General features: G+C 34.9%; 1 protein-coding gene across 4 annotated transcripts; it reads left to right on the forward strand.

The window, feature by feature from the left end:
* The first annotated feature begins 3,048 nt into the window (after nt 1–3,048).
* LOC110643364 (uncharacterized) lies at nt 3,049–4,654 on the forward strand. Of its 4 annotated transcripts, XM_021795717.2 has the most exons (4): nt 3,049–3,344; nt 3,456–3,545; nt 3,699–3,908; nt 4,238–4,654. In XM_021795717.2, exons 2-4 carry the CDS (start codon nt 3,516–3,518, stop codon nt 4,499–4,501), a joined length of 504 nt encoding a protein of 167 aa, XP_021651409.1. In that variant the 5' UTR covers nt 3,049–3,344; nt 3,456–3,515; the 3' UTR covers nt 4,502–4,654. The 4 variants fall into 4 exon arrangements, with proteins under 4 accessions (XP_021651409.1, XP_057997149.1, XP_057997150.1 ...); XM_058141166.1 differs by lacking the exon at nt 3,049–3,344 and having other exon boundaries at nt 3,355–3,596; nt 4,225–4,654; XM_058141167.1 differs by lacking the exon at nt 3,049–3,344 and having other exon boundaries at nt 3,355–3,596.
* Nucleotides 4,655–11,438: the final 6,784 nt, after the last annotated feature.

An 11,438-nucleotide genomic window follows, 5' to 3' on the forward strand; every position in this document is an offset into this window, starting at 1 on the left:
CCTAATATTAGCAAATACCTACTTTATAAAAAGAGAGTCACATTTAGTGACTTTCAAAAGTAGACAACATAGAAGCCAAATCGACTTCCTCTTAACCAGGAAGACAATTACAGCTCTATGCAAGGATTGCAAGGTCATTCTAGGAGAGGCTTTAACAAGTCAACATTGGTTGGTGGTCTTGGATGTCAAGTTTAGGAACAATTTCAAGTAAGGTCAGAAGAAATAGTGTAGCTCGAATAAAGTGGTCAAAGGAGTAAAGCAAGTGAAGTTCAAAAATAAGCTTCTCGAGTCCGAAGTATGGAAGCTGGGTATGGAGGCCAATGATATGTGGATACAGATGGCATCAAAGATTAGAGAAGTAGCTAGAAAAGTACTTGGAGAGTCCAAAGGACATGGACCACCCTCAAAAGAGAGATGATGGTGGAATGAGGAAGTACAAAAGGCAGTGAAGAGAAAAAGGAAATGGTATAAGAAATTACCTAAATGTGATAATAATGAGGCATATAAACAGTACAAGATAGCAAAGAAAGAGGCAAAAAAGGCAGTTAGTCAAGCAAGAGCACAGGCCTTTGAAAAGTTATATGAGAAACTTGAAACTAAAGAATGGGAGAAAGATATTTATAAATTAGCAAGGAGGAGAGAAAGGAAATGTCAAGATCTTAATCAAGTTAGGTATATTAAGGATAAATAAGGAAAAGTATTAGTGAAAGATGAGGACATTAAAGAAAGATGGAGAAATTATTTTAATGATCTCTTTAATAATAGTCAAAATGGTAATAGCGTGAATATAGACTATAGAACAATAGAAAAGAATTTGAATTATACTAGAAGGATTAGATCTTTAGAAGTAAAGGAAGCACTTAAGAGAATGAAAGTGGGTAAAGCCTGTGGACCCGATAAAATACCAATTGAAGTGTAGAAGTGTTTAGAAGATATGGGAGTGGCATGATTAACTAAATTATTTAATAAGATTCTAAACTCAAAGAAAATGCCTGATGAATGGAGGAGGAGTATTTTAGTACCTATTTTTAAAAATAAGAGAGACATACAGAGTTACTCAAACTATAGGGGAATTAAACTCATGAGTCAGACTATGAAGTTGTGGGAGAGAGTTGTGGAGCATCGACTACGTCATGATACTTTTATCTCTCCCAATCAATTTGGTTTCATGCCCGGTCGTTCAACTATGGAAGCGATCTTTCTCATTAGATGCTTGATAGAGAAATATAGAAATGTGAAGAAAGATCTACACATGGTTTTTATTGATTTGGAGAAGACTTATGATAGTGTTCCAAGAGATTTCTTATGGAATGTGTTAAAACAAAAGAGGGTATCTATTAGGTACATATAAGTGTTGAAAGATATGTATGAAGGAGCAACTAATATTGTGCGCACAGTTGGAGGGGACACAAGAGATTTTTCGATCTTAATTGGATTACACTAAGGATCAGCCATAAGCCCTTACCTTTTTACATTAGTTTTAGATGAATTGATGAAACATATATAAGAGAGTATTCCTTGGTGCATGATGTTTGCGGATGATATTGTTCTGATAGATGAGACACGAGAATGAGTCAATAGAAAGCTAGAGCTTTGGAGAAGTACTATAGAGTCAAAGGGTTTTAAGTTAAGTAGAACGAAGACAGAATACATGCATTGCAAGTTCAGTGAAGGCCAAACTAGTGATAGGGAAGGAATTAGTTTGAATGGAGTGGTACTGTCTCAAAGTAATTACTTTAAATATCTAGGCTCATTCCTTAAAGTAGATGGGAAATGTGAGGAGGATGTTAGTCATAGGATTAAAGTCGAATGGTTGAAGTGGAGACGTGCCACGGGAGTTTTATGTGATTGTAAGATTCCCAATAAGTTGAAAGGAAAATTTTACCATACAGCCATACGACCGGCTATGTTATATGGTAGTGAGTGTTGGGCACTGAAAGAGTCGTATGCGTCTAAGATAAGAGTTACAGATATGAGAATGTTAAGGTGGATGACGTCATACTAGACTAGATAAAGTCCGTAATGAGAGTATTAGAGAAAATGTAGGAGTGGTGCCAATTGAAGATAAGTTGAGGGAAGGGAGATTGAGGTGGTTTAGTCATGTGAAGCGTAGACATACAGAGGCTCCAGTTAGACAAGTAGAGCACATTAGGTTAGAGGATAGAAAGAAAAAAAAGGGTAGACCTAATTGACTTGGAGGAGAGTAGTACAACATGACCTAGAAGTATTACACATTTCTAAGGATTTAACACAAAATCTTTTAGAGTGAAGAAAGCGAATCCATATAGTCGACCCCAAATTTTTGGGATAAAGGCTTAGTTGAGTTGAGTTGAGTTACAATTTATTATTTTAATTAACATATTACATTATATTTAAAACATTATATATAATAAATATTATAAAATTTATTAATTTAATTAATATAATATTTATCCATAAAATTTTAGTATAAATCATTAAAAAATTATGATAAAAGTATTTTAACTCTCTCAACTTTATATATTTCTTATCACACACATTTATTGAGTTTATAAATAACATATGAATATATATATATATATATATATATATATATATATATATATATATATATATATATATATATATATATATATATATATTAAATATAAAATATAGAATTATTTCAATTTATAATTTGAATGAATGAATATATTAGTAATAAAAAGTAAAATTCAAGAGATGTAATTATTTTAAATTGAAAATATGATTAAAATTATTTTAATCATTTAATTTAAATTAGCAGCGAATTGAATTGAATTTGGATGAAGTAATTATCTTAAATTAAAAATGTTTTATAATTTTTGATAAACTTAAAGGATTATTTGTTACCGCTAAAACATTGAAATGAACAAACGGCTAGTAAAAGCGTGTAAAGGCGGGCCACTGTCTGGCGCTTTGCGCTCTTACAGCTAGCAGCCTCGGGTTTCTTTTCCTCTTTTCTCTACGCAGTGCAGTGATTTATCTTGGCTCAAGAACAGCCAGCTTATGCTTATGTTCATGCATGTCTCTACTTGCAATTCTTTTTTCTTCTTCTCTTCTCCTCATCCTCTGCAAATCCAAGAAAAGCAAAAAAAGTGGGAGATTGTTAAGATTTTCAACCTAACTACAGATACTCTTCTCAAAAGCAAGAAAGCAAAAAAGAGCTATTTGTCTCTCGTCCATTGAGATATATGCCTTGTACAGGGACCCAATAGGGAAAGGAAAAGATTATGAAAAATAAAGAAGTAACAATATCAAGAAAAAAAAAAGTAAGTAAATTGTGGGAATCTTTCTTCGTCTTTCACTGTGTAGTTGATCCCACATCGCCACCTCTCCTTTCCCTGGTACTACTCCTTTTCATGCTCTCTTTCTCTTTTCTTTCCTTTTTCTCCATTATTTTTTAATCTTTTCCCATCCTCTCTCTCTCTGTCTCTATCTCTCTCACACACACACAGATACTGAGACAAAGTTAGATTTTCTGTGCTTCTGGCATTAGCCTATGAGCATTTCTACCTATGGGATTGTCATGTGGGGAGCATGATTTCGTAAGTGTCTCCTTTTCTTTCTCCCTCTCTCCTTCTCTTTTCACAAATTAGGTAATTGGTGCAGTGGACGATTTTGGGTCACAGTTTTTCATTCTTGAGTTTAATTCCCTGATTCTAATTAATTAATGCCTGTGTATTTTTGGGTTTTCTTAGGATAAGAGAGAAAGTGAAGTCCCACTGATAGATGAGACTAGACAGAGCAGACAAAGGTGTAGTGACATGGATTTACACCATCATCATCATCATCATCATCATCATGCAGTTGAATTTGATGTTGAATTCTGGCCTGTTGAACACCCATTGGAGCCCCAGGATGAGGATCGCCCTGTCAAATGCCCAATTCCAGCCTCCTCTGTTGTCAATGTAAGAATTTTTTATTATTTTTTAATTTATACAATCTGGTAAAGTTCATAACATTATATGTCATTTGCATTCCTTGGTAGTCCTTATATCACTTTCCACTCATCTATTGTGAACTTCATTTATAGCTAGCAGAATTATCAATTCTTGTTTGTCAAGAAAAATTTGAAATATAATGTGGAATGAAATTAAGCAAAATAATGATTGAAAAGTTTAACTTCTGGGATGAAATGTTGAGAATTTCCTCCTTTTTCTTTGGGTGTACTGATCTAATTAATCCACAGAATGAATTGAACTAGTTCCATCTTGACAAAATAAGAGTGGTTTTGAAGGATGGAAGCTTGCGCGAGGAGAAGTATGGATATGGTGAGAGCTTGAGGAAGAGAACAGAGGTTCCAGCAGTAGTGAGCAAAGAAGGCATTGTTATTGTGGCTGCAGAGCCTCCACTTCAAGCAGTGCGTAAAAGGCACCATACTCTTACCCAAGAAGATCATATAATAACACCTTTACCAAGAATGCCTCCTCTTCCTCCTGTTCCCACCCAGAATGTTACCATCTTTCAAATGCTTCAACAGTTGGATGAGTTTGAGTGTTAGCAAAGTAGATAAAAAAAAAAAAAATGAATTCCATGTTTTCTCATCTATCTTTTGTTTCTTTTCTATCAAATTGTGGAGTGATGAGAAATGCTTCTTCTTGATTAGATAAATGTATCTTCAATACAGAAAGAAAAATCCTAGATGCAGCAAGAACTTCATTGCTTTTTGAGATATATAATATACTGTATAATATCTTACAATCTAGTTTCTTCACTTTTCATGTTCGTTACCTCAGTAAAACTTTGGTCAAGAACTTGTTCCTTGAACTCTTCTGCATCACTCACATGCATATATTCCAGTTCAAGTTAATGAATAATATGAAGAGATAGTTGATTAATTTGGGAACTTGCAAAAGAAAAAAAAATATACGTAGAGAAAACAGGCCCAAGGAGAAATTTTTTGTTAGAGAACAAAGAGATGGAACTATTTTCAAAGCAAGAAGCAAGCAACAGAGGGACAGAGAATATAGGCTGTTAATATAATAAGCCTAACAAAAAGAGTAAAGAGATGCCAATTCTTTCTTTCAAAGCAATCTCCCCAAAATTGGCTGTTCTGCATTACACGGACCAAAAGCATTTTCACTTCCCTTTATAAAAAGAAGAAAAAGAAGGCCTCTCCAATCATTACATGTTTAATATTGTTGCATTGTCTGTTTCTCAGCAACACTTGAAAAAAGTGAAAGACTCTTTGGGGAGAGAAAGAGAGAGCGAGAGAGAGATTCTAGAGAAAGCTCATTAGTATGGCTAGAAATGGGCATGAATATGAACCTTGTACCTTTTTGAAGTTAATTTGGGCTAGACATACACAAATCTAAGTTACATTTTCATTCTAAGAGTGAGATACAAAGTGCAACATCTATCCCCAATACGAGAGAAATTATCCGGACTAGTGAACTTCTAAATGTTGAGCTGCTGCAGTTGTTCATTTCTGCAAGCACTCCTGCAACAGCAACATATATGAAGCCACCAGCTGTAAATCCCCGTGGGAAAGAGGAAAATTTTGTGTTACCCTGAAACTATTGGTCAGAATGAAGTCAATCAATGTCAGGGGAAGCTCACATCAATCAAAGATCACTGTCCCGGATCTTATCCCCAGAGTAAAGCCTAGAACAAAAGCAGTAATTTTCATTTTCTTTTTATCACAGTGTCGATTACACTTAACAATACGGCTCCTGCTAGTGCAACTGATGCTGAGACGAAGTTGAAAAAAAGGGCTTTAGATGCACTAAATCCAGATCATACCAGAATACCAAAATTTCCTGCGGTCCTACCTGCTCAGAAGGATAAACTATGCTATAAACTTCTAGAAGTACGATGTATAGTTCCTGAGCCAATTCCACTAATGTCTCATGCATGATCAATTCAGGACGTGAAAATATACATTAACATCAATTTTCACCAAGGTTTTCAGATCGAACCTGGTCTGAGAACCGGTGAAGGAAGAGAGGAAAAAGTACAATGCCAGCTGCAACAACCAATGGACCACAATAAAAATTCAAGGTGTTGTAACCCAATCTGCAAAACTCCCGATGATAATGAGAAAACAAGATCAAAAAACACAGCTATCAAGGTAAATGAAGAGATTACACTGCAAATCTCCGCAATGAAAGCAATGAACAAAAAAGTAAACAAGTTATATAAGACTACTTTAACAAAATGTTTCTTATTCAGTCTAGCACTTCAACACAGAACTAGATATCTCAAAAATACATAAGATGGTTAAAGAAATCAGAAGGAGAATCTTTTCCACATTATCTAACGTATAGGGAAATTCGATTGCCTTTTGTAATGCTGATGTTAAGCCAGTGTGCGTAGGCATGTGTTTAATGCTGTGTCTGTGTATTTGAGCAAGAAAGGATGACACTAGTCAACAGGATTGCATAACATCTTAATACTTGCCCAAGGCGGACAATCCAGCAGAATGATCTTTCAATAATGGGCATGTGAGTGCCCATGTTCAGCATGAGCATGATGAGAATGGTCAGCATGAGGATCATGAGAGTGCTTACCACCTGCAAAACATGATTTAATAATTTATCACTAATTAACAGCCAAAATTCAACGCCAGCACTTGAAAATAAATGTTTCACCACAAATTCCAGTTAACTTTCATAAGGTTTACTCATATTTTAGAAAGAATTAAGGTAAAAATGATACTCCCTTGGTCTCATATTTCAAATGCCTATCCATAAAGTCAACATTTTAAAGAGATGACATTTGATGAAAAGCATGAAATTTCTGTTTGGGATGTTAAGTATATGGGAAAGATTCTCACTTTTTAAACAAAAGTATCAGATTTGGGATTGAATTTAGGAGGAGATTCTCCGAGAATTTCAGAGGAAGGAGAGATGAAGCTGTTGAAGAGCAAGAATTAAAAAAAAAAAAAAAGAGGTGTGCTGCTAGCATTCTTCCAAGCACACTCAACTTTCAGTTAATTTCCATGACATTTAATGTCTGGAAAATGAGTATAACTTGCACCATAGTGTCTGTCTTTGAAGTGAAGAGTTTTAGGTCAGCTCATGTCATATATGAAACGTACAAGAAAGAGCTTGTGCTTACAAGCAAGTGATAACTTCACCTTTAAATACCTCAATGCAAAAATATCTAGTATTTTGCTATTAAATAACTAAATCTAAAGGTCATATTACTTCAACACAATTTTTTCATGGTGAATTCTTTGAATAGGTTGCTGGAAATAATCGGAGGTATATTTCCTATACGAAGCAGAATTTTTATTTTAGTGTTATTTTTAAATTGAGTAAAATTTCTGATTAGAGTAGAATTAGGGTGACTAAAGTTATTTGGCTTTGACCATAAATGGTGGCTTTTCCCGCAGGTAGGGGCTTTCGCCCATTGCAGAGAATAGTTTTTGCCCATAAATGAGGACTCTGCCCATTACAGTTCATGGAAAGAAAAAGGTTTCGGTCTAGAATCGAAAAAGAGGATAAAATTCAATAGGAATAAATTTTTGTGCTCTTACAGTTGTAGTAGTAAATATATTGGGTTATGTTTAAAGGAAACTGAGAGAACTAACTAATGTATTTACTTTAGACAGTTTGTATGGTTTGAGCTTGTAATTAATGATTTTTTATTTAAGTATAGTGAAAGCGTGACGTAAATATTTGTATTTTGTGTGTTTACTTTTTTTTTTATATATAGTTTACATGTTTTCACAATACACAACAAACTCAAATTAATTATAATAGATGTGAAGTTTTTAAAGTGAAACAGATTAGCAGCTTGACACTAAGAAAGGAGGGGAAATTTTTTTTTTTTAAATTTAGAAAATATATGCTGTAATTTTGAAAGAAATTCAATTAACTAGCATATGCTTTACAAGTCAATAAGCCTGTGACTCATGCATCCAAATGAGTCTTTGCTATGATCAAACAAAGCTCTCATCAAGGGTTTTTGTCAACCTGTGTGCTATGGGGGTAAGAAGTTTGGAAAGTAAATTGTAATTTTCAGGGACTAAAAGGGATATTTTGTATTTAATTTCATTTATGTAATATTAGGGGTGTAATGGCTCAAGTATAGTGATGTCTCCTCCTGCCACACCCTGTTGTATTCCTAACGCTCTTTAAGGGGGAGTGACTAATTGACTACCATGGAGCGACTAGTATAGTTAGCCATTGGCATGGTGAGTTTTTGTCCCGCTACTCCTTATAGGTTCCCCCCTGCTTGCAAGTGATGTAAGGACAGACGATTCAATTGTATCGATTGTGACGACAAATGAATAAGAGAAGTAGCCCGTTCTTAATATATTTGTGCCTCATTTTTTATTATGCTTGAGATGCTTATTCATATACGATGCTTATGATATTTTTCCTGATTGACTTGTTAAGCCATGCTAATATATTCATCTTATTGGATAGATTATCATGAGATTCTCGTGGTTGACTTGTCTTGAAAGAGTTCAAGCCAAGTATCACACAGTCCCAAGCGAGTGCTAAAACCTGGGCCCGTGATAGTTGGTATCAAAGCAACCACCGATCTGTGGATGGTGGAGAGCATGAAGGAAGCTACTATACATGTATTTACACGCTAGAGAAAAGGGGTCAAAGTGATTTTACTTGAGGTAATGTACGTCCCACTGATTGTCACGCCAAGCACTTTGAGAGGAGTAGACAGGGTGACTGAGTTACACATTGGTTGAGAATGTGGGGTGCTGCACGCTCCTTTAGTTGCATCTTTTAGAGAGAGGGTGATAATCCCAAGTGGGGGTGTTGCACACTCCATCAGCTACATCGTTTGGAGAGAGGGTAAACAATTTTGAGGGGGCTGGCAATAGAGCTTGAGTCAGTCTGCCTCACTCTTTGAGTAATGAGAAAAGCGCATTAAGGCTTTGGAAGAGAAAATTAAATATCTTTGGCTGTGGTAGCCTAGCTATATAGGGTGAGGTGAGCCAATAGAGCTTGAGGCCACCCAAAATCCATAGCTTGTAGGAAATATCTTTTAGCCATGGTGGCTAAGATTTCTGAGGGTGAGGGTGAGCCAATAGAGCTTAAAGCCTCCCAAAATCTCATGCTTACATGAAATATCTTCTGGCTATGGTAGCCATGCTTTCTAAGGGTGAGGGTGAACCAATAAAGCTTCAGGCCATCCAAGATCCCATTTCTTTTTGTAGGAAAGTTCAGTTGGGTGACTTTGAGAACACATGCGAGAGTTTTAGGTAGTGGCCTATCGTGTAAAAAGGTACTATGGAAAATTTAAAATCTATTACCACTTCTCACAATTCTCTTATAGGGACTGTGATCGAGATTAGCAACGAGGTCAAGGAGACTATGAACACGATTTCAAGGTGAACTACTAGTAAGAGCTACTAGCAATTCTAATGTGAGGACATACGAAATAACTAAGGCCAAAATTTCAAAACCAAAGGCTTTGGTGGTACTCGCAATGCGAGAGAGGTAAAACAACTTCTTATCTGATATGAAATTCTATTCCAATGCTACTCAAAATGATTTTCATGAAGACAAGTTAAAAAGATAATGCTGATGTATTTGGCTAAATGATGCCAAACTGTGAAGGCATGATAAAGTAGAAGAAATAATAGTAGAACTGGAAGCACCATTTTTACCTTATGCAGGTAACACACAATGTGAGTTAAATGAAATACAATAGATAGATTCAATCCAGGAGTATGTGAGGACCTTTGCGACTTTCATGCTAAGATAGCAAGAGTATAGTAAAAATAGACATGCTATTCAATTTTCTAATAAACTTGAAACTTTGGCAAAGAATAAGTTGATGAGATGAAAGTGAAGGGGCTAAATAACAGCTCAATCACAATAGAAAAGTCTAGACAACTACCCTAGCAAATGGGGCAAGGCTTTGAGTGGGGAAGTAATCCGGAACAACTCCATTCTTAGAAAAACAAGGGGAGACAAGCTAGCCAACCTAGGAAGAGAGCAATATTGTGCAAGATCGTAAGATAATCAATACTAGAGATCAAATAACTTAACAGTAGCTAAGCTTAGAATAACTTAACATCGCGTCTTGTAATGTTCCCATAAATGCCTTAAAAGGCCATCCAAGAAGAGGAGAAGGGTTCTAAAGAGAGAACAAAGGAAGAAAGATAGTGCTCCATCAAGGCATATGCCTTCTACTCTTTAGAGCCTTGGAGAAGCAAAAGCTAAAATCAACTATTGAATAGGGGTCGATGCATATTGGTCTGTGTATCAATGAGAAAGCAACCAGAGTTTTGGTGGAAATGAGGGCCATTGATAAGTTGGTAGTAGAAGTTGTTAGTAGTATGCCCTAGAGCATATCATTTAGTATGTATCTTGTACATATTTTTAATAATAAAAGGCATTTCCACTTTTCCGTTTACATAATATATTTATGTGTAATAGAAAAGGTCCATTGATATTTTGTTAGAAATATTATTCTTAAGTTGTTAAGAATATGAGTGACAATATTTCTAGCACAAAGTATCATAAATAGGTTCACAATCGAGGATACTTCATAATAAGGACATGACTTATCCAGAAAGATTGTATTCATGTTTGTTCCCAAGTTATTTATATGAGATATAAATAAGATGGAATGGTGAGTCTCATGCCATATAACAAACATGATAGGCACTTATAAATGATAAGTAGGCCAAACCAGTGACACTTATGACAAGCACATGGAGTTTACTCTTGTCAATGTTTTGTCATAAATCATATCAGTGCATATAATCTTTAGACCTGAGATAGCACAGTTATCTTGTATATAGGTAGTTTGAGTTTGATACTGCTTTCATACTTGTACAATGTATGTGTATATGGGCATGTGTAGGCTCCTACTTGTTATATATGGAGGTAGGTGTTGATCAAGATGGAATCTCTTCCTATAAGTAAATAGAGATAAAATTCTATTTTCAATTAATTGTTATTGATGTTTCAAGTTCATGGCCAGAACAGATAGATTTATTCAGAAAAGAGTTTCTGATGAGAAAATCTTTTTAATCAAGAACTGGAATTAAAAGAGAACATAATATTCATAGCAAATGGAGTTTGACATAAACCATGACTCCAGCTTGAGTTGGGATTTTATAACAGAGAGATTCTAGTGCATGGTAACATATGATTATAGGTTCATTTAAGGTAAACCTTATTACTAATTGGGTGGCCATGGCATGCTATGCTAGGTGTTAACCATGGTCTATGAGGTTCATAAAATGATTTAGAGAAATCATTTATGGTAAAAAGAGTTCTGATGATATTAAGAGTTGATATCATGTCTCATTGCCAATTAGTGATGAGCCTAGTAAGTCACACACATACACAAGTTATCACCTATTTAAATATGATTTAATTAATTAATTAAAGAGTTTAATTGATTAATTAAATAGATTTGGTTTGCAATTAAATTGCAAAGTCCCTAGCATGACTTGAAACCAAATCTAGATTATTGGATGTGTAGTATAAATTAAATTTATATTTAAAGTG

The sequence above is a fragment of the Hevea brasiliensis genome, chromosome 18 (genome assembly GCF_030052815.1).
Source record: "Hevea brasiliensis isolate MT/VB/25A 57/8 chromosome 18, ASM3005281v1, whole genome shotgun sequence".
Classification (NCBI taxonomy): Eukaryota; Viridiplantae; Streptophyta; class Magnoliopsida; order Malpighiales; family Euphorbiaceae; genus Hevea; species Hevea brasiliensis.